Consider the following 23,107-nt stretch of genomic DNA (forward strand, 5'->3'; position numbering starts at 1 on the left):
GTGAATGTAAATGGTTGCTTTTCTCTTTGTCAGCTGTGATGGACTCCAAAACGGCAGCACATCCATGATGCCTATGTGATGACAAAAAATGGAAGGCTTGATTATGTGTGCAATATCAACCTCATGAAGGGGAAGATGATCGGGATACGAGGGCACCATGCACTAAGGGGGGCAGGGGGCTTGGGGCTCTCTGGTCCTTCTTGCCTGCATTTTTTCTTAAATGTTCTGTAATGATAGCACACACTTCATGAAAGCAGTACTGAGCAAAACATACGACCCAATTTTAAATGGCAATACATTGCCTTTAATAGGGCCATTGCCCCTGCCAACATGGCCGCTTCATCGGCACATCAGTAAATTAGTTGCGCCACTTTACCCTCGTTGATGCCTTCTAGGGCTCATATTGGGGAACGGACGTGATGACGTCTACCTCTGCGACGGGTCGCGCGACTGACACGCGACAAAACACAGTTACCGAGGGGCGTACGACGCTCGTAAGTTCGAGGTTTATAGTTTGTGTTTAAAAGTGTTTAAAAAATCAAAAGCTTGAAGTTGAGCGAGTGGACGGGCGTCTGGGAGTTTTACTGAAGACTCGTCTTCCGCTTTCTTGGCTGAGTGTGACAGGGGTGAAGGAAGGCTGCCATGTAGACGCGGCAGAACAAGAATGAGTGGTCAATTCTTCCCCACAGAGGCCACAGATGACCAGACGGTCCAACAGGAAAATGAGTTGGAGGCGCTCGCATCTATTTTTGAGAAAGACTTCCAGGATCTGCGCCAAAAGGATCCGTGGAAGGTAGCGGCGACCGACCACCATTACCATTGGCGAACACGCCCTACAAATCAATATTGTCCTATATATCCTTCTCCCCCTCCCATCTTTGTGCCCTTAGGTGAAAAGACCTCCTGAGGTGCACCTCTGTTTGCGCCCGAAAGGCCTGAACCACGGTCAGGAATGTTACGTGACTGTGGAGCTTCAGGTCAAATGCCCTCCGAACTACCCAGACGTGTGAGTGCCGATCTTAGATATTTCCCCTCATTCCCCACTTATGGTATGACAAGTTTTGGGGGTACACGGGAAAAAATGTTGGGAAACACTGCCGTAGAGCTCAGGTGTCAAACTCAAAATCTGCTGCATCATTTTATATGGCCCCTGAAATCGAATCATGTCCCTACTTTAGATCATTGCAAACCGCTTTTTGAAATAAATAAAAAGCATTTTCATTGACACCTGATTCCAACATTAGTTATCTTTAGAGTTGTAACAACATGATCCTGAAATGTAGTGGTGTTTTTTTTTCTTTGTTTTGATGGGCCACTGTATAAAGAGCAAACCTTTAGTTCTAAAGGGCCATTAGTGATTTTTTTTCCCGTGTTCCATGGTTGTTGTACAGGCCTCCAGAGCTGGAGCTGATGAACGTCAAAGGTCTGTCAAATGATAACCTGCAGACGCTCCAGGGTGAACTCACCAAGTTGGCAGCAGCACGATGTGGAGAGGTGAGGGTGAACAAACACACACGCGCAAACGCACATGTTTTTTCTGACGCTTGTAGTACTGCTCCTCGACACTTAGGTGATGATTTACGAGCTGGCAGACCACATCCAAGGATTCTTGTGCGAGCACAACAAACCTCCCCCACGCTCCTTCCATGAGGAGATGCTGAAGAATCTTCGCAGACAACAGGAGAAACGAGACCTGGAGGAGCAGCAGAGGAGAGATCAGCGTCGCAAGCAAGAAGAGGAGATGGTGAGTAGAAGCATAATTGTTTCAGCCTCCTTTTGCCCCTTTTTTAAATGATGAATTAAATGATAATCACTATTATTTGTTACATCTTAATATGAAATAAAATGTGAATATTTGAATCCGCTGGTGCGGAACCAAAAGTATGAGGGGTCCACTGTATTGCAGAAGTTATAACAAATGTTCCTCTCATAGGAAAAAGAAATAATGGCTGAAATCCAGAGACGAGAGGAGGAAAAACGAGAGGAAAAGAGAAGAAAGGAGATTGCAAAACAGGTGCCAGAGCTTCACAAAATCTAATTTTCAATAAATAAATTATCCTATTATTCTGATACACTTTGTGGTGGGCTAACCTTAACAGGAGCGACTTGAGAGTATGGAGCTACCAATCTCTACTAGCATGTTGGCGAAGAGCCCAACCAGTGAACATGGAACTCCACCTGACATCATAGACACCAAAAAAGGAGTCCCAAACCGCAGACGAAATAACTCAAGTACACGTTACAGGTATGTAAACATTCACTTTTCAGGGTTATTTTGAATAAAAACCATTGCAGTTAGGTTCTTTATTTATCTAGCAGATGTGAGACCGTCAGTGAAGACAACCCACACACGCAGGAGCGTCTTCTTTTCAACAGCAGCACCTTTGGAGAACTCGATGTCCACCGAGGCAGACATCTAGGTGAGAACAGTAGCCGCGAGATTACACTTCCAAAAGCTGCCTGCTCATTAACTGAGTGTGTTCATGTTACAGGAGTGAGTGAGAGGCTTGGCCGGAACGTTTATAATGGATTTGAAGTGAACTCGGGTGACTTTGCAGTAATTTATGAGTGGTCACTGCGTTGGAACAAGAAAATTGGCAAGTTCTTCACCAGCCTGGAGAAGGGACAGATTGAGAACTGCAAAAAGCTGGCGAGTACAGTTAAATATTGTTATTATTGAAGTGCTTCCATGTAGGGATGAGTGGAGTATCGGCGTGTAAGAACTGAATGTTAAGCGAATATCAATCATGTTCACATCATCATATCACTTTTAGCCTCCTGCATATTTGTAGGAGATGGCAGCTTTAATTAGAATATAGTCTTATCGCTTCCTCTTCCTTTGGCCGTCGATTCGCCGAGCGGGGGTTTTTATCACTTCCTCCTAATTTGCATCCAATGAATAGGCCAATTTTTTTTGTGGGTCTGTATTTGCAACAGTGTTAATACTCAATAATGTAAAATTGCCGATGTAGATCGCACCCCCTACTGCCATGGAATAAGTTCACATGGCTGAATTCTGCTGTTTTCAATAGTTAACGTGATTATCAAAGTCTTTTTTTTGTATGTCAAAACGAATGATTTGAACAGCAGCTAGATGACCAATATTGTCAAGGGACAAATAGGCTATTTGATGTCTTCGTTTTGGCAATCGCAATTTTCTATCACTTATGTCTTTTTATAAGATCCAACTTGACAGGAGGAGCTCAAGTGAAAAGACATATCAGTGCATGTTCCTTGTCATCTCTTTATCTTCTTCAAACCTTGATTATTGGTGAATGATATCAGGATATGGGAAAATTAATGTGACTGGGATCTAAGTTCATATAAATACATGATTTTATATTTGTCCAATTTATAAGTTGTAATATACATCTTTTGGGACTCACTCACTATTATTTAAATGTTTTTCAAGTTGTTTGGGGGAATATCCATTGCAGTTAAATATCGTATTTGTTACCTTTTACAAAGTCAGTGTTGTTGACTAAGCTTGACACTGAACCCTCTGCAGATCCATGCGGCAGAAAATGAATTCAACTCCCTCCTGCGACTTGAGCACCCAAACCTGGTGCACTACAGGGCGCTGAACTCCAGCGAGAAGGAAGACTGCCTTGTAGTGGATCTGCTGGTTGAGCATGTGGCCGGCATCAACTTGAACCAAAGCCTCCTCAATCACTCCCCCGTACCTCTGGACAAACTCTGCCATTATGCGGCCCAGCTACTGGCAGCACTCGACTACCTGCACTCCAACTCGGTGGTCCACAAACAATTGGGGGCCTCCAGTGTGCTGTTGGACTCTGAAGGCAATGTACGATTGACTGATTACAGCTTATCCAAGAGATTCTCTGATATTTGCAAAGAAGATATTTTCGAGCAGGCGCATGTGCGTTTCTCGGAGGACACTGCGATGCCCACCAAGATGGGCAAAAAGGGAGACGTGTGGAACTTGGGGCTGATGCTACTGGCTCTAAGTCAAGGCAAAGAGGTGAAAGAGTATCCTGTGAAGGTGCCCTCCAACCTGCCTGCTGACTTCAAGGACTTCCTCCAAAAGTACGTATGGATTTTTTGTAAAAAATATACAATCACCGGTATTTATTTTTTCAATGGTATAGAGCTGCACTCCGCAATTTCTAAAATTGATAATAAAATCCTTTTTATTGAAACATTCCTATGACATTTATTGTAGAAAGGTTTTGTGGTCCAAATTGGTGTCATTCAGTCAATGCCGCGATAATCTAGATTGTTGCAACTCGGTGCTACAAGTAGAAATGAGTGCACAATATGGCCTCGTAGGTGCGTCTGCCTGAATGATGTCGATCGATGGACAACCCAGCAACTCTTGGACCACAACTTCATCAAGCCTCCGTCTCCTAAAAAACAGCCTCAGTTCCAGGATAACAGCCCAGAAGGTGAATATTATAAGAAAAACACTTATCAGCCCCATCAGGGACACTTGGACAAAAAATAAAAGTGTCTGACCTTGCAAAATTGAACATTATTAGTTATGTGTTTTTGCGTTTGGCATGTGTGCGATGTTGACATTTTTATTCTGATACAAATCTTATCCTTTTTTTAACAAAAAGATCTTGCTGTGGACTTTGCATCATCTGTAATCCCACGCAGTCACATCCTTAATGCTCCATTCACTCCTGAAATTCAGAGACAATTTTCTCGCTACTTTAATGAGTTTGAGGAACTCCAACTTTTGGGGAAAGGGGCTTTTGGAGCTGTAATCAAGGTACTCTTTGATCCATATGAAATGAAATCACTTGGGTGCATGTGCCGTATGTCACTCATCCTGTCTCATTTAGGTTCAGAACAAACTTGATGGTTGTTACTATGCTGTGAAGCGCATCCGGGTCAACCCTGCTAGCAAGCAATTCAGACGCATCAAAGGCGAAGTGACGCTGCTGTCACGTCTCAACCATGAGAACATTGTGCGCTACTACAACGCGTGGATCGAGAGGAGTGAAATGCCGGTGGCGGGGCTGCAGAGCAACACAGATAGCTCAGAGCCGCTGAGCACTGCTGACAAACCGCCTCCGGTCGGGAAAGCTCATCGGCGACTCAATGAGCTGGGCCTTGCTGATAATGTGGAGGACATTGCGCCACCTCCAGCCCTGTCGAGTTCAGTGGAATGGTCCACGTCTATTGAGAGGTCTTCCAGTGCTAAATGTGGTCGACACCAGTCAAGTGATGAAGAGGATGACGACGACGATGAGGATGATGATGTGTTCGGCGCCTCTTTTTTGTGAGTTCATTTTTAGTCTGACCATACAAACTCATCACGAATCACTGAAGTTCTTTTTTTCCTGCTATTTAGGCCATCAGATGACTCCATCAGTGATGTCATCTTTGACAATGGCGACGATAGCACAGATGAGATGTCGCAGGTTTGTATGTTTTCTCGCCATCACTTTGTCACTTGTTTGTTGTTGTAAAAGTCAGTACAACAGATGTCGTGTCTCTGCAGGGCGAGCCAAGCAAAGGGCTGTTGAATGAAACAACAGGAAGTACAGACTCTGATCGACCTTTTGTCACAGTGCATTACCTGTACATACAAGTAAGCGGCCGCACAATGGACCTCTATACGTCGCTCCAAAACTTGTAAACCATGTGTCCGCTGCGCAGATGGAATACTGTGAAAAAAGCACTTTGCGTGACACAATCGACCAAGGTCTGCATCAGGACCAGAATCGGCTCTGGAGGCTCTTCAGGGAAATCCTAGATGGTCTCTCTTACATCCATGAACAGGTTTTAATTTATGCTTTTAAACTGTCACCAACAGACAAATTTGAACTATTTTATTCTTCTGTTGCCATTGATCACATTGTCACATTGATCCTCCACTTTTTTAGGGGATGATTCACAGGGATCTGAAGCCTGTCAACATCTTCCTTGACTCCCAAGATCATGTGAAAATTGGTGATTTTGGCCTGGCTACGGACCATCCGGCCACTGTGGTAATTGTTTATCTACAAATTACATTGTACATCTTTCTTAATTCCTTTTGCAGCTACACTGACCAGTAATTTAATTGGGTATACGGTGATTCACCGGTTAAATTTTCTATTATAATTATAGTCAATAAAAGGAAATTCAGGATCTTATAAATAGTGATGGGCTGTGTGAACAGTGACTGTGATGTATTGAAATTTTGTGCCCTACCATAGGCCATCTCTTAAATGATGCAGACTCACATTTCTTTTCAACTTTAAATTACAATTTAATTTGCTCACAAATGGGCTTGAACAGTGATGCACCTGTTACGTAGCCGGAGTTCATACAGATAAGTTACTGCTGCCCCACTGAGATCCACGACAAGACCTGGATAAACAAAAACAAATTCAAGCACTTGTGAAACTAGTTACTGTACTTATATCTAAACCATGTCACCAAAACATTCAAAACAGCTTTTCTGTACCTGTGCATAGTTTAAAATGCCACCTTTGCGTTGCATCTCTTCAGTTTGTGCCGGTCAACTAAATAAGAGGGCTTGTATATGAATGTATATTAAACAAATGGTTCCTCTCCCCCAGGCTGCGGGCAAATTTGAAGTGGAAGAGAGCGGTTCTGCAGCACTGCAAAAACTGGACCCAGCAGGTACCCTAAAAATATCTTCTCTACCCTCCCTATTTTAAAAAATATGCCTTCTGACGACATGCATGTTTTCTTCTGCACTGCTATTAACGGTAGGAAACTTGACTGGCATGGTTGGTACAGCCCTCTATGTGAGTCCAGAAGTTCAAGGAAACACCAAAGCTACCTACAATCAAGTAAGGTATTTTTTTTTATTTTGGACATTGTCTTCATGGCAAAACATTAAATAGTTGGATCTGTCAAATTGTTTGAACATGTAGTTGGCCTCTGCTGTTTTATTTGTAATTAGTAGTAGACCACATAATGTAGTTATCGCATTGTCTCTTCTCAGAAAGTTGATTTGTTCAGCCTCGGTATCATCCTCTTCGAGATGTCTTACCGACCGATGATAACTGGGGCTGAGCGCATTTCTGTCCTGAGTCAGCTCCGTGTGGTATGATCACAACTGAGATTCATCTTGGGTAGACGTACAGGCCATGTTACTAACCTCATCTCATTTCTTTCTGCAGGAGACCATTCACTTCCCTGACGACTACACTCGATATGAGCAAGGAACGCAGGTGAAGAATGTTTTGACACAGCATTAGAATTTAATATATTCCCGTCTTGTTATCGCTCACGTTCTGTTCTCATCAACCCACATTGATGTATTGTGCTTGTATCTGTCATGTCAGAGGAAGGTGATAGAGTGGCTTCTGAAGCATGACCCTGCGCTGCGGCCCACTGCCCAGGAGCTGCTCAAGAGTGAACTACTGCCTCCGTCCCTGATGGAGGAGTCCGAGCTGCATGAAGTGTTACAGCACACCATGGCCAATATCAATTGCAAAGCTTACCGCAGCATGGTGGCACAGTTGTTTGCTCAGATTAATTCGCCAGTCATGGATTTCACCTACGACACAGACCTTCACAAGGTACAACGTTGACTTTTGCTGAGAAATCTTTGAAGGGGATTTAATCGACAGTTTTGTACAAGCATTTAGGGTGAAAATGCAAGTTGTACCATTTGGCTTCATAAAGTTGGTTTGGGTTACTCACAATTCCCCTTCTCTGCCTTTAGATGTCACTATGGCCTAGTGATGTGCAACAGCAAACCCACTCATCATGTGGCCTGAAAAGACATGCTCATGCTTGTTCGGTGCTTTCTGATCCTTAACAGAGGATGTTTGTTTTGTCCCCCTTCAGGGCAGCTTCAGCTTCATCAGCGCCAAATTGCAGCAGTATGTGTATGAGACAATCACCAGGATTTTCAAGAAGCACAGTGAGTGGGCAAGGGTCGCTCTCAGCATTTGTGCATGTGGGAAGCTGACATACCTCTGAGACTCAGACATCTGCTCTACTGAATGTTGCATGAACAATAAATGCACTGTTTTCAAGAGCAAGAGTTGACTCAGGTGCCTGTGTTGTACTACGTTTGTGCAAACTACTGATTCCCTCCAGCTGTACTTATTCATTTCTGCTCATCTCCTCACATGCATCCCTTCTTTCAAGGTGAAGGTCATGTTATGTTATGCATCTGCTTGCAGCCCTGTGTGATGTTTGTCATCAGGTGCAGTGCGCCTGCAGACACCGCTGCTGCTTCCCAGACACAGGAAGCTCTGTGAAGGCAGCGAGCCGGCCTGCTTCATGGATCACAGTGGTATGCTGGTGACGCTGCCCTACAACCTTCGTGTGAGTATGTTACACTTTGCTCAACGCAGCCATATGGTGACAGATGTGCATATCCACGCTAGAAAGGGGATTCTGTTCATTTAAATATTTTCAATCATGTTTACTCACTCATCAGTGGGAAAAACGGTGGACTAATGGTTGATTGATTGTTGCAAGATGCGTTCAAGAACTCACTTCTCTTTTCATTCTAGATGGCGTTTGCGAGATATGTCGCCCGAAACAACATAACCCATCTAAAGAGGTAACAATTTAACCCAGGATTGGCTAAATGTGTTAATGTGTTTGTTTTTTGAATCAGTTTGTTTTACCTAAGATTTGTTTCAACAAGATGTTACAAAAACCACTTGTGCAGCCTTTGCATAAGACCTTTTGAGACCCCTCATGGGCTCTCATTTATCAAAGAGTGCATGGAGCAGGTTCTAAATTTGTTCCGACAACTGACATTTAGTATGTGTCCAAGTACAAAAAAAATTCACACTTTCAGCAAAATTCCCACACCTGTCATCCACACACCGGTTAGTAATGAGTGTTGATTGAACCCACCTGTTCTAAACTGAAACACTCATGCACGTCTAGCCTCAATTGACCATATATAGTACCAGCAATCCTTTTAAAAATAAAAAATTATGGCGAACAGGGTCGAGAGAATCTCTGAGACTGACATTGAGGAACTTGTCTAAAAAGTTAAAAAAAAAATATAGTCTGTTTGCAGGTGTTATCATGAAAAGAAAAAAATCACAAGGGATGACAAAAAGAAAATTACGAAACAAGCTTGCGTTAATGTGTTCCTCTTTTTCAAGGTACAGCATTGATCGCGTGTTTCGGCCCAGGAAGCTGGATCGTGCTCACCCGAGGGAGCTTCTCGAGTGTGCCTTTGACATCATCACACCCGTCACCAACAGCCTGCTCCCAGATGCTGAAACCATTTACACCATCTCTGAAATAGTGCAGGAATTCCCTGCACTTCAGGTTGTTCCGCTTATACAATATTTGAAATAACTCAAATGTCTGCGTGTGTGTGTGTGTGTGTGTGTGTGTGTGTGTTGCGCTGTCCTGCCTTGCTTCACTTCTGGACAGTACATGTTGTTGACTGGTTCAATGCGTCCTTGTCCTTTCCAACGGATGCCGTCATCCTAACCTACGTTGTTTGTTTTCTTTCTCCCCTAAACGTCCCACTCGCATGCCTGACATACCAAACTGTTGAGGAAGTCTAACAGATTTACACCATGTTTATTATATACACCCTAAATCAGTTTGGCACAGCTTACACCACTTCCTCCCCTCCCTTTCTGCAAAATCCATTTCCTGTCCACACTTCCCAGTGCTGCCAGTTCTGACCGGCGTGTCTCATGAACCCAATCAACCCATGTTCAGCCCCAGCAGGGGTCCTCCAAGCCACCCAACAAAGCATGAAAGATTGTGAATAATATACTAGTAGGAATGGATAGGATTGTCTTAGTTTTTTCTTTGTGCATCTGGCTGTGGAAGTTGGTGCCTAAAACAAGTGCATGTGTAAGGCAATATGCGGAGGTGCGCTGTCAATCACAATGCAAAATAGATCTTCCTCTAACCTTGCAGGGATTATTTTTCTTAAACCGATTCTGTATACTACGCAATATCTGTGGTTGTTTTTTTTTGGGGGGGGTTGCCGAACCTTTTTTATTTTTGCAGCCAGTACACCCCCATCACTGCATCTTTTTTGACAACCACTCTCTCCTGTTGTTAAATAGCTAGAGCTTCTTCTCCACTAATGAAAAATTACTTTGCTGTAGATGGTGTTGCAGTGTCTTTATTGAAAATGTGTTTATTTTTCCCCCTCACATTTCCAGGAGAGGAATTACAACATTTACCTGAACCATACTTGTTTGCTGAAGGCCATCCTGCTTCACAGTGGGATCCCTGAGGACAAACTGAACCAGGCCTCCAACATACTATGTGATGCCATGGTCAGTCACTGTCTCGCATGTATCACAGATGTTGTCCACATGGTGTGTCTGTAGTAGCTTATACGCTAGTGTTTGTTGAATCTAGTATCCTGTTCTGGATTTTCCTCAGAGTGAAAAGCTGACCAAACGTGAGGTGGAGGCAAAGTTCTGCAACTTTTCACTGTCAACAAACAGTGTGAGTGTCCACCAGTTGTTTCAATTCTCTGGATAATTAATCCCACAGCAGCATTTTTCTTCCCCGTACCTGCTGAGCTTTGTCTCTCTTGTGCACAGTTGCATGTGTTGTACAAGTTCATAGAACAGAAGGGGACTCTGAAAGAAGTGGCACCATTACTGACTTCACTCACCAAGCAAAAGACTGCGGTCATGCAACTGGCCAAACAGGGTCTCAAGGACCTGGAGGAGGTTACGGTGCTACTTCAAAGACTCAGAGTGAAACTGCCAGTAAGAATTTCTCTTAATGATATCTGTTTTTTTCAGTTATACACATTTTAGGTGATATTTATAGTGGAAAATGTTGAGATTATTTATCTTTATATAAAAAATAAAAACTAGCATTTGAACAGGGTTCTGTTGAGTCTCTATACCCATTGTATGTTTGTGACAACATTTATTGTAGAGTTGATTTCCCTACAGGTGGTGGTCAATTTGGGTTTAGTGTACAAGGTGCAACACCACTCTGGAATAATCTTCCAGTTTGTGGCCTTCATCAGGAAGCGCAAACGAATTGTACCGGATATACTGGCTGCTGGAGGACGCTACGACCACCTGGTAGTGTACAATCATCGACTCATACACAATCCGCGTTAAATAAATCACCTGGCTTGGGCAAATGGCTTAAATGATAAGGCCACTCATGGATAATTATTTCCTCAAGTACTACACTATTAGTTTACACATTTGAACTTAAATTAAAAAAAAGATTCTTATATGAATGTTTATTTAACTTTCACTTGATTAGTGCGGCAGGGTCTCTTGATTGCCTTTTCTATTGCTAGATCCTGGAATTTCGTGGGCCCGCCTCCACAGTGCCCGTGCCCTCTGCAGTAGGTGCCAGTGTGGCGTTGGACAAAGTGTGTGCTGTGGTGGCCAGCATGGAGGACCCAGTAAGCGACACACTCACTAACATCTTACATCCCATTATGAAGCAGGAGTGGCAGTCAGGGATTCATTTTGAATGGCTCCTGATTTCAGCATTTGGCCATATCTGTGCTCTTTTTCCCAGCCTTCATTAAGTTCTTGTGACGTCCTTGTTGTTCCTGTGGGACATTCATCCATGTCCAGAGCCATCAGTGTTGTCCAGAAGCTGTGGAACAATGGTGTCACTGCAGACATTGCCTACGATGTCTCACAGGTTTGTGTTAATCAAATGGTTACGTTTACTCTTAATTATGACCGTTTTTATAAATGGACATATATCCAAACTGTGCTTTTCCTATTTCCATAATTTATCAAGAACAACTTGCACTCAAATATTATTCTCTCCCCAAAATCACCATTCGAAAAGCATTTTTTCCTTCGTCCTTCCGTGTCAATTGCTTGATTGCCCCCCCAAAAGTGCGTTATTTAGAAATTCTGGTAATTGTAAAAACCTTATACAGATCTGATGGGCTGAATCAAAAGCAGATATTTGGCATTTTATGCAAAGTATGATTGGTTGTAATGTCACAATTTGCTAATCGATCAATGATGTCATTGACCGGATCCACAAGTAAGCACAATCTGGTTCACTCCACGGTCATTCTGTGCTGCCGTCATTTCTAAATTGTTTATTTATTAATGTACGGTAATTCATTTTGAAATAATTTTTTGTTTTTTTTTGTGTATTGAATATTTATCAACATCTATGGGAAAATTTTCAAGGTTCAATTATTATTATTTTTACCCCAAAAAGATCTCACTTGGCGTGAATAATATGTAAATTTTCAGCTATTTGTGGGCCCCAGTTTAATAGATCTGATCGGATGGGTGATGGTTTGTTTTATGTAAACTCTCTGATTGGTGATTGGCTCCAGAATCGTGGTCGTGTAAAGACTAATAATTGTGCTATTCAAAGTATATTTCTGAAATCAACGCATATTTTAATATATAATATTTTAGTAAATTTTGTTGCAGCACGTCAGTGTATTTAGGCACGTAGTCCACTGTCATGAAACTTAAGAGGCCGTGATAAGTGTTGAACTGAAGACAACCTTTTAGTTAAGCTTGAAAGTCAGGCCCTTAGCTTGGCAATTTTAAACTTAATGATAAGGTCTCAGTGCTATTTGGGAGGAATTCTGCCCCTTTTTCTTGCTGATAAGAATGAGCAGTAACAAAGTCATACAATTATCAGCACTTAATGAAGCCTTATCAGCATCTCACAGCCAATGTTATCAGCAAATAAACTGTATATGAGCCCACAAGCACTCTTGGAAATTTTTAATGACCCAATATGAGGTTTACAGAATCCGAAGAAACAGCCGCAATGATAAAGACAAATAATAAAAAAAATAATGAGAATAAAGTCAAATTAACATCTCTGGCCAGTGCCTCCTACAGCTCCTCTGTTGGCACCCATTTGAGGTTGTCAAAAGTTTTCCCTAAATTAAAATGGATTTAAATGTCCTACATACTTTTGTAAGTCCTAAATGTATGTTTATTCTGTGTATTAACATTAATGCAATAACAGTGCATAACAAGTTTTTAAAATGTGACCCGAGAATTACCAGTACCAAATTTTTCTGTTAAAGAGCAAGGTTTGCTCCCCTTTTTTTCCCCTTCTTCCTGAACTGCAAATAAGAAGTATGTAAACACTGCACTACACTGGAGCACTGTAAATATGCGCGCTCAAGCAGTCAGGGGAATTTTAGTTCCCTTATTTGAAAAGAAAATCCATTTGTGAATCCCGTAAAGGCACCCCCACCCAACTACTTTTTTATCCCACAGCAGCTGACATATGCCTCCCATTAAATAATTTATAGGACAGAATCAAATGTGGTAAACATTGAATATTATGACCAGTGCTTTGCTTTTTAGGGGCTCACAAACTTTATGCATTGTTGTAATGTGATATTTGTTCCTGTTATCGCGGAAGCATGCTGTGATGGGACGACACGAAAGGAAACAACCAGATTGCTGATGCCTATATTTATATTTATTTTATATATTTGAGAAGTCCAAGCACTCACCATAGATGCAAACTCTGTCATAGCACAGTGCCTTTTTAAATTTATTTATTTTAATGTGCTGCTTCTAACCATGTTTACTTTTCTGGTCCTTTGTACTGACATGGCATAAGTGGCCACCCTCTTTGCCTCAAAGTGCCCAGAAACAATTTAGGAGGAGTTGATTTCTGAAACAAGCAGCCCTCTCTAATTGTCGATGGTGTTTGTGTGGTTTTAGCCGATTACGTGTGCGGACCAGCACCCAAATAAGTGGTGAGACTTTGAGAGCAGCTTATTCAGATTAGGCTTTTGTTAGCCTCCATCACATGGCAAAGTCTTGCAGCGACAATTAAAGCACACATCCAGGTTGCCTAAGCCAAGGAGAGCATATTTACATTATCTGTAACCTTTGGTTCAGCTCAGGGGTCAAGTACAAATTTACATCACAGTGATGTTTTTTTTCTTCTTTTTTTTCATACAGTTGCAGAAGACGTTTGTTCTTAACTAACATGATGAGTATTGTCTTATCTTTCTTTGTAAAGGCGTGGTACATACACAGATGACACCTAATTTGAAAACACTGATTTCCATGCTTGTCTCAAGGCAAACTAAAATCATGCAATTGGTGTGTTTTAGTCTCAGGACACGTTGATGGACCACTGCCGGGTGGCTGGCATCACATACATGGCCATTGTATCTGACAAAGAGGGTAACTACGTGAAGGTAACAGTATTACGCCTACCAAAAATCTATTTATACATCAGATGGATAAAAGTTTTAAAACGTCTGCCCATTACAATTTCTAATAGAAAATATGGCGTTGATTTTTGGCTTAAAAGCTTTCACGTTCCATCTCTAGGAAGACTTTCTGCAAGATTTGAGTGTGTGTTTGTGGCATTTGTTGTGTGTACATGCATCTAAAAAAGAATTCTCTTGTCTATCTGAAGATTATTTGATTGATTGGGATTTGGTCGGTTCCACGGAGCCAAGCCATTGTCCTTCCCCATAATTCCCACAAAAGTTAAAAAATGACCAAAGAACTCAAATTCAGGGCCACCTAAGTGGTCTTACCCAATCAGTGGTCGAGTTATTACAAATAAGTGCATCTCCAGACTTGTGTCCATAAAGCATCTGTTCTTTACTTTGTCAAACACTTGGCTTTCATTCCTCTGAGTCACATCTTTAAGTCATTTAATCAATCCTCAGGTCAAATCCTTTGAGAAGGACAGGCAGTCTGAGAAAAGGGTTCCTGAGTTGGAAGTGGTGGAGCACATCGTTCAAAAGTTTCGGACCAAATTCTTAGAGGAAAGATACGTCAGGTAAAGGGATTTACTTCTGGCTTAAAAGTGCTGCTTTTGCTTCTGGGAAACTCGATACAAGTTGTTCCTTGTGCTCCTGCAGGGAAATATCTGAAAGCCTGGGCCAGAACCCTAAAGGTTCCCAACTCAACACCGCAGGTACTTGCGCACACACTCCTTCACCCCCACCCCCTCTGTTTACACTAAAAGCTGATGTGAAGAGTTAGCTCCATGTTGCACTCAACACGTTTGACAGTTGTACCTTTGTTTCCCTGCAGAGTTACTTTTATGTTTCCAAAGTAAAAGTTTAACGTTATAAAATAGGGATTAACGTGTCAGCCTGAGTGATGAAAGATTAGTGTCTCGAAAGATTAGGCTCAAGTGTTGCATTACTCACCCCATACATGCACAGCCAACACTGTGTAGTAATGACATTGTATATTGATCACACAAGTGCAGTTTTTTTTTTATAATGCTGTCTCACTGGCTTTATGTGTTGCGTAGTTGTTTTGTTACCCTCTTTTGGAAAAATAAAGAATATTTCCCGCCCTTTTTTTGGGGGACGGGGGGCTCGCAGGATCTTCTGAACCGCATGGGAGCAGCTGCAGCATGAACATGAATGTGAATGTTATCAGTGTGGAGAAACTGTCCGCCAGTGCAAGACGCCGCTTTGAGACTCAGGTGACTGACACGATGCACGTTCACGTGGAGCAATTCACTTCGGTTCTTCAGAGCAATTCGGAAAGTTAAAATTGTTAGCTTGCTTGACTTTTCGTTGTTGATGAGCATGCACGTCGAACAATTTCTCATAAATGAAATCTTGTTATTCTTTAGACAGTTACTCATGGTATGGTGTTCTCACGCTTTAATGCGGTCCATCTTTTGCGCCCCTATTTCGTAAGCTTTTTTTTTTTAAACAATCCGTTTTTCTGACTTTTCGCAGTCCTGCATAGTCACAGTTTGGCATTCGCATATTTTTGGATGTGAACCTATCCTCCATTATTTGCAGATAATCACGTCTATTAGTTGTTTTTGTGTTCGGTCCAATGCAATTAACGTGAGAATTTGGCGCCATCTTGTGGAATATTGATTGTTGTTAAATTTAAGGTTTTTTTTGTCCGCATTTGATGTTCTGTTTTGTTGCACCTCATAAAGTAATCGTAGTTAAGTCTGTAACTACGGTTCTATGAATACCGAATGACTGCTAGGAGGTTGTGCTTAAGCCACTTAATGTTCCCTTCACGCATGCGCAGGGAACGTTCAGTGGTTTACGTACCGCCTGCTGGCGGTCAGGAGGGATGGAAAAGAACTGAAAGTAGATAGCCCTACCACTAGTCCATGTACCGTAGTCTACTTTCTGTTAAATGTCAATGTGTCCCCTGATCCTTTTTTTTTCTGTTATCGCGTGTAAATATCAAAATGTTTAGTGTGCTACAGTGCATATTTGTTTGCCCATGTGTGATTTCACATCAGGTTGTGCTAGCGTGTTAGTATGTTTGCTAATACTCTTAATGAACCTCATGGCACGTGCCGCACACAGACACCACAATCGGAAAATTATTTTCTAGAAAAGTAATACTTGCAATTTGTATTGCGTTTACAATATTTTAATGACTGCACTAAAACTAAAAAAAAAACCAAGCCTGTCAATGTGTGATTACCCCTAATGCATCCTTGTTGCAGCGTTGAGCAAAGCGCTTCATGAGGGACAGTCCAGTGGTCTGCTCATTAAAGTAACTGCATGGAAAAAAAATGTTATTTGTTCACATTTTGTATGTTTATGTTTGTGCTGTTTCATTTTGACCATGAAAAGAATTCTTTTCTTCCACCCTTCTCCTTTTCATTATTTCTGACTTTGTTTATCTTGCTCTCCCCCTCTCAGATCCACACCAGATTACAGACTCTTGCAAACAGTTTGCAAAACAAGAGCAGTGACATTGAGGTTCTGGCAGTAAGTATTTTGTTTGTTTACCCATACATCTGCTTCCCATTCAAGTACTGTCCCTCTTTATCTTTCCAATTCAAGTGTGACATCTCTGTGTGATGAAAAGGTTTTTAAAAGCCATAGTACGAATCATCAGGAGGAGGAGGATACCTTTCAGAGTTGTTTAACCTCATACCAAGCTCCCCAGTTGCGGCAAAGATTACTCTGAATCAAAACACGTCTATACAATACAAGGAACACATTCTTCTATAAGCTACTGCCATTTTGATTATTTTTTTTTTTTGGGTTGTATACTTGATTTATTGCCAAGATATTCACACCATAAATCATCTTATTTACCTCGTCACAGCACAGTCCAAAAAATTTGTTTGTCCTTCCAGCGAGACTCTGGATTGTGTCAAGCTCATATTCGTAAATATGACTTATTGAAACATCCCACGCCCAATCACCTTCATTCCACTAAACGGTTGCACAGGCCTCCAAGTCTTTGTTGTTGCATGTCAGCAGCCTGTTTGTATATCAGTCCGACTGGAACACAGCGGCATTTTTCAATGATAGGCCCAGGAGGCAATTAGCCTCTTCCTGGGAAAGGGACACGGGCTGTTTTTCAAGCCAGGGGAAAGTGGAATTTTGTGTAATTGTGCGCTGAAAGAATTACGCAACCTGTCGAGTGAGATTGTACAGAAGGAATCTTTCTGAGCTAAATCGTCCCTGCATTATTTTGAAACACAATGGCTTCTAAATGTACTGTTTGAGATTGTTTTCCCTTCCTGCAGGTGGACCTTCAGAAGGAAACACTGATCAACTTCCTGTCTTTGGAGGTTGGTTCCCTTACGACTTTGTCAAACACATTTCAATAAAAGGCTTCGTCCTGGCGATGGGAGGAATGCCGTGGGTTGGGGCAGCCTGGAAAGAGTGGGCATTGTAGCTCAAGAACCCAGACAGGAAGCGGGGATCCCGTCTCCTTCCTTCAGTGTTGACTCCATTCACGGAGGTGGTGCGAGGGAACACCCCTAACTTTTTCCACCGACAGGGAAGACCTGCTACAGTCGTTTCTACCTGCGCCTTTTGAACAAATCTGCCATACAGTCAGGCATGCATGCTTAGTGGGTGTTAATATTCACATTCCAATCCCCTGACCAAAAGCCTCCTTGCAAGAACTGCTGTTCCGAAAGAATTGAAGGTTGGAAAGCCTTTTAATTGGAGTACAGCAACCAGAATCAAAAAGAAAATGGCGGAGCGCTGTTATGTAAGCGGCATCTCATAAATTCGCGGGCCACCAATGCAACAAGTTCCACATTGCAAATAGTACATAAGATAAGGCTGCGAAGTGCCTCTTTCGAATAAATGTTTCTTTGAGACCGCAATAGGATGCCGTCATCTTTCCAGCTAATTACTGTTTACACACATTTGACCTTCCCAATTTGCTCTGTCTCTCTTCCACAGTTTGAGAACGAAGAGCAGTACAACAGCAGTGTCAAGACTCTGCTGTCACGTCTCCCCAAGCAGCGCTACCTGAAGTCCATCTGCGATGAGATCCACACTTTTAAAATGACCAAGAGGTACCGTTCAGAGGGTACGGGCTGGGCACAGAATGTTGAATGATTTGATTCGCCAAGCTCTGCTACCATTAATTAACGCAAATTATTCATATACTGTCCTGGGTAAATGTTGGTAAAACTTTATAATGAGTAAACACTAAAAAGCATTAGCTACATAGTTTTAAACGCTGATATTTTACAAAGCATGTTTTTGACTTGAATAACCATTTCCATATAGTTTATGAATACCTTATGAGTGTTTTCATTTGTCATTTAGATAAATGGTATTGACAGACCAATGGTAATGCTGAGATTCACATCACATTAAAGACTGCAAAATCATTCAGTATGCAACTGCATACTCTAGAAAAAAAAAAAGAAAGTATCAGTCGGTGCCATGCAAACTAATGATGGGTAAGACTTTATAATAATATATTTATAAACTATATGCAAATGAATGATTAGTCATGTCAGAAACATGCTTAATAAATGATGATTTCAGTATTTACAAATGCTTAGCTAATGCTTATTTGTGTGTACTTAGGTGCTACCCAAATTTTAAGTGAAAACAAGACTAAATGGGACATCCCCATTAGAACAAATATAGTAGTTAGTTATTGGTAGTTACCGACAGTTTCTTTCTTTTCTTCCCTACAGCGGTTTTGAAAGCGTAATAGATCGTTTGACATCCTGAACCTCAACTTTATCTGTGTTATTTTTTACAAAAAGCATCATCTTTTTTCATTAAATTAGTGTATGCAAAGTACGGCATGTATTGTCATAATTAGTTAGGAGAAAATTTCCATGCAATGTTTTACTCTCATTTTGTTTTAATCAGTTGGTCAAGATTCAAAATTGACTCCCACTTAGAAAAAAACAAGTCTAAAAAGGCAACTGCCACCATTGATTTTTGGACCTTTTTTTTTTTTTTTTTTAATTGTCTGACCTCTTCACAGCCACTGGTTTTACAGTAAAACTGGAGCTTAGCGAGGTAGGTCTACGGTGTGCATTCCTGTTTAATATTCTCAATCTCTCCACCGATGTTAAATCTTCCATGTTTGAGCCTCTAGTGTTGTGACACCCATGAATGCCCTTAAGAGATCAGCCCCATGAAGGATTGTGGGGGATTTCTTTCTTTCATGACTGAAAAAATCGGAGCCCTGCATGAACAGTTGATTTTAATTTCCTGTCTGTGTGTTTGATTTAGTATTTAGTGTGTCTCTGAACTGATAAAAGAGCCTCACAGAACTGAGATTTTTTTGTGGGGGGGGGGTGGGGCTAGAGTGAGGCCTAAATAAGCAAGTCCTCAGCACGTTAAAGGAGTCACCCGGCAGCAACAGATCATAAAGTAGAGTCTGGTCTGTCCTGATGGTTCGACTTCCATGAGTAACTTGAAAAAGGCATTTTTGTGTGCCAGGTCACCTTCTCTCAACACGTCTTTACAAATTCTTTTAAGTGATTGAAGCTCATGAAGTGGACTTCTTTTGAGCCGTTCCATGTCTCGTGTCTCCTGCTTCATAATTTCCATGTCTGACACCTGGCATCCTGCTCCAGGGTGGCTGTGGTGGTCTTGTACAGCTTGAAGGACGACTACTACAAGACCCTCCTGTGAAAACTTTTGCGTTTCCTCTCCTGGGTCATTTCCTTCCGCCGCCTCGGGAAAAATCCACCTTTGGACTTGAATGTGTGCTTGGATGTCAACAGGCACTTGCCCCCAAAGACACTCTTCGTGACATTCATCATACCTCAGCTTTGTTGATGAAACTGTTGTACCCCAGTACGAGGTTTGTGGACTTAAAAATTGGCTTAAGTCTTAAGTATGTTTTTTTTCTTCTTCTTTTTTTAAACTGAAAACAGTATTTTCTTGTAATAAAGAGCCGGACTAAAGGTAGGAATAAATCCTTTGCTCACATGCTGTGCGTGTTGTTGCCCTTCTCACTTGTCATCGTAACATGGTGGCTGTTGCATGTTAATCCTTCCCAATGTGTTTCATCAAAGATGTGAGAAATGTTTACTTCATTGATCCCTCCGGCGAAGATTCCTCACCATGAAGTTTATGAGCAAGTTTTGATGGACAAGCCTGCACGTCTTGTGTGCGTTCCTGGCTTTTATTATACTTCGGTTTTGGCCTCCCATCTAGAGTCATCGTGAAGAAACTGACTGTTTCTGCTTTATATGTGATTCCGGTACCGCGGCTTGAATTCCCTATTTGGAGAGCCACCTGCCTTTCTACAGGTCAGTTAGAAACGAACAGATTTTGGATGTCTACATTTGCTGCGCAGATTCTGATGTTCACGGTGGAGCACTTTGTTTCACACGTTTATTTCTCAAAATGAGTACATGTTTACAGTATTTACAGGGCTTGGAACAGAGAAATAAATAAGGCGATACTGAATATAGCAGATTGGTGTAAATGCTCTAAAATGTACAGCAGCTTTGGCTACCAAAGTTCATTCTCCAAAAAGAAAAAAAAACCTCAAACTATAGTATTAATAAATAAAGCTATGTGAAAAAATAAATAGGGTAATCTTCTACTCAACTAATTTCGACTCTCTTTTTACACAAAATAGAACAAAGAACAGGGAATCTTTCACACTTCATTTTAAAGCACATGATCGTGAGTCAGACAAATCTGAGTCACTGAAACGCACCACTATAAACCAATCGACCAATTTTGGCATCACAAGCATGTTATGGAGAAATAGGTTGGCATTGATTTGAGTGGTGATTGAAAAATGGAATTTTACTCTGATCCGATTGGTTTCGTACATGGCCTCTCGCTTGAACAATGTGTGTTTACTGGAGTGGTTTAATGCGCCCATCAAATCCCTGATTAGCATGTTTATCCCTCCAAGAATCCTACAGTTTCACAGAGAAAAAAAAAGCCGGAAAGTGCTGCTTTTTCTTTTTTTTATGTGTTGTATGCGCTCATGTTCACTGACCAACTCTTTGTCGGAGTATTAGGGCCACACTGAAAAGAAAACAAGCTGAGAAAAGCTGATGAACTTCTTAAGTTACTCTTATGTATGTGGAATTTAAAGTAGTTACATTAGCATTCTCATATTTTCCCCAGATAAAAAAAAATTGTAGTCCAATTACAGAATAATCAAATACGTCCACAATAACACAAAAGGAATTTTTTGTGCCATACAGTTTGGAGTTGCGGCTCCAATTAATTTTTTTTGTTTTGCTACTTGACTGCAACTGTTATTTTATTTTTTATGCCGCTATAGTAACAAATGTGTCCAACACAATGGGGTCCTTCACATCAAGATAGATTCCTGAAGGTCATTTTTTTCCCCACCTTGACAGAACTTCATGTTGCCACTTCACGTTTCTGACGAGTAAAAGAAGAAAACCCGAAGTGACGGATGACAGGAGTGATTATTACTGTGTTTTTGTTGCTGTTTTTTTTTTTCTTGTTCAGCATTTCAATTTATATATGTTATAAACAAACCTTTACATATAATTTTAGCTCGGACCACAGTTGCCCCAAACCTGAAATTTTAGGGGTGTGAGTATAAAATTTCGGGGTGAACACTAATTGACTTGCAAAGTAAATATTCGCTTCACTCCACATTTTTACTATCGTGCAGTACTGATAAATCTTCTTTAGTGTGGAGCAGCAGTTGTCAGTAACAAAAGAAGAAAAATAATTCAAACAAATTAACAGATTTACTGGTTGCACAGTTGTGAGTTAATAAAAAATTACTTGCGGTCTCAAATTTTTTTTAACAAAATTCACCATTTTCGAGGCAGTCTGTAGCTCTGAAACTACCGTTTTGGTCTCTTTTCCTGCTTATAACATTCTTTTAAGATGGATATCACTCTGATTCAGCTTCCAGGTAGGATGAAATGTGAAAACCAGGCTGCTTGAGTGGTTCGGCTTAAGTTGTGTAGAAAAACTGTTGGCTTATGTTTTGCATGGAAGATTCCAGAGGGAATTCTTGGGGATGATTTCATAAGATTTGTGCATGTGGTGGTGGGAATGTTTTGACCTGCATAAATTTGGCCCTAAAAACATAACAAAAATAAGAGTTGGCCTAGAACGACATGACAAAAAAATACAGTACTGCTGCAATATACACAAACTAAACAAACCACTCATTCTCTAACGCAGGGTGTCTATAAAACCTGCACGACTGAAATTGGAAAATTTGGTGGATCCAAGTGGACCAGTTCTTTTGGCCTCACTGCTAATTGTACTAACGACAGCCGCAAAGCACTGCTGTAAACCTCTTAGCTTGAATCCGGGAATTGTTTTCCTCCCCTTCTATTCCGAAAGGAGGCAAAAAAAAAAGGGGAACAAGAGTTGCAATGCTTTAAGTAAGTCTAACTGAGAAGCCTCAGTGGTTGTGCAGTAAAGCCGAGTGACTGCGTCCTCTCAGCATCTCACATCAGTGACGTGCGTGTCTATGCTGAAAAAAGTTCAAATGCACTAAGGTCACATGAGATTGTTGCTTTATCCAACGTGGGGTGTCCTCTTGTTTTCCAGTCACATCGAGTGAAGCACGTGTAGCAGGCTGCGTCCATGGTGTGTGTGTGTGTGTTTGTCTGTCTGAAAAATCACCATGGGTCACAGCAGTACAAAAGAGCGTGATATCGCGGACAGCTGTGATCTGCTGAAGGCTGATGTTAGCGCGCCGTCCAGTTGTTTGCCAGCTTGGCTCTGGGGATGGTCATCTTGTCCGCACAGGGAGAACTCATCTCGGGGGAGAAATGGATCCCACAGTCGTTCTTCACGTTCTGAAACTTGTTCTCCTTGGAGGGCTCCATATACACCACCTGGTTCTTGTTCACATGCTTCAGGATCACAGTCTGAAGTGAAAGGGGGCAAAGTGAAAATGAGTGTGGCCAATGAGCAGTGTTTTACGATATGATGTGAGGGATTTTTAATTAATGATGGCAGTGGTCATTAGGGAGAAAACCACCAAAAAAATCAATTGTGGCCCTCTGCTAAAAATATGTC

The 23,107-nt window shown here is 41.5% G+C and overlaps 2 protein-coding genes across 4 annotated transcripts in view; one reads left to right on the forward strand and one right to left on the reverse strand.

Moving 5' to 3' along the window:
• Positions 1 to 419: 419 nt before the first annotated feature.
• eif2ak4 (eukaryotic translation initiation factor 2 alpha kinase 4) lies at positions 420 to 20,672 on the forward strand. Of its 3 annotated transcripts, XM_088318334.1 has the most exons (40): positions 423 to 494; positions 625 to 793; positions 891 to 1,006; positions 1,392 to 1,494; positions 1,571 to 1,744; positions 1,934 to 2,014; positions 2,100 to 2,245; positions 2,317 to 2,420; positions 2,493 to 2,650; positions 3,509 to 4,047; positions 4,291 to 4,406; positions 4,581 to 4,735; positions 4,809 to 5,248; positions 5,321 to 5,390; positions 5,471 to 5,560; positions 5,629 to 5,751; positions 5,856 to 5,960; positions 6,537 to 6,600; positions 6,694 to 6,773; positions 6,929 to 7,030; positions 7,107 to 7,157; positions 7,272 to 7,508; positions 7,780 to 7,855; positions 8,144 to 8,265; positions 8,457 to 8,506; positions 9,066 to 9,234; positions 10,095 to 10,211; positions 10,321 to 10,386; positions 10,485 to 10,655; positions 10,848 to 10,982; positions 11,210 to 11,317; positions 11,437 to 11,565; positions 13,991 to 14,077; positions 14,561 to 14,673; positions 14,756 to 14,811; positions 15,230 to 15,333; positions 16,535 to 16,603; positions 17,374 to 17,418; positions 18,044 to 18,159; positions 19,693 to 20,672. In XM_088318334.1, the coding sequence occupies exons 2-40, from the start codon at positions 665 to 667 to the stop codon at positions 19,748 to 19,750; spliced, it is 4,974 nt and encodes a 1,657-aa protein (XP_088174460.1). In that variant the 5' UTR covers positions 423 to 494; positions 625 to 664; the 3' UTR covers positions 19,751 to 20,672. The 3 variants fall into 3 exon arrangements, with proteins under 3 accessions (XP_088174478.1, XP_088174470.1, XP_088174460.1); XM_088318352.1 differs by having other exon boundaries at positions 420 to 793; positions 18,044 to 18,173; XM_088318344.1 differs by having other exon boundaries at positions 421 to 793; positions 2,320 to 2,420.
• Positions 20,445 to 23,107, reverse strand: part of LOC148343291 (cysteine-rich motor neuron 1 protein) — a 32,679-nt gene continuing 30,016 nt past the window's right edge. The window contains exon 15 of the mRNA XM_088318355.1: positions 20,445 to 22,956. Within this exon, the coding sequence (XP_088174481.1) occupies positions 22,774 to 22,956 (183 nt within the window). The 3' untranslated portion in view covers positions 20,445 to 22,773. The remainder of the gene's footprint in view (positions 22,957 to 23,107) is intronic.

This window comes from Idiotropiscis lumnitzeri, chromosome 1 (assembly GCF_059441095.1).
Source record: "Idiotropiscis lumnitzeri isolate Australia: NSW breed Sydney's pygmy pipehorse chromosome 1, RoL_Ilum_1.0, whole genome shotgun sequence".
NCBI classification, from domain to species: domain Eukaryota; kingdom Metazoa; phylum Chordata; class Actinopteri; order Syngnathiformes; family Syngnathidae; genus Idiotropiscis; species Idiotropiscis lumnitzeri.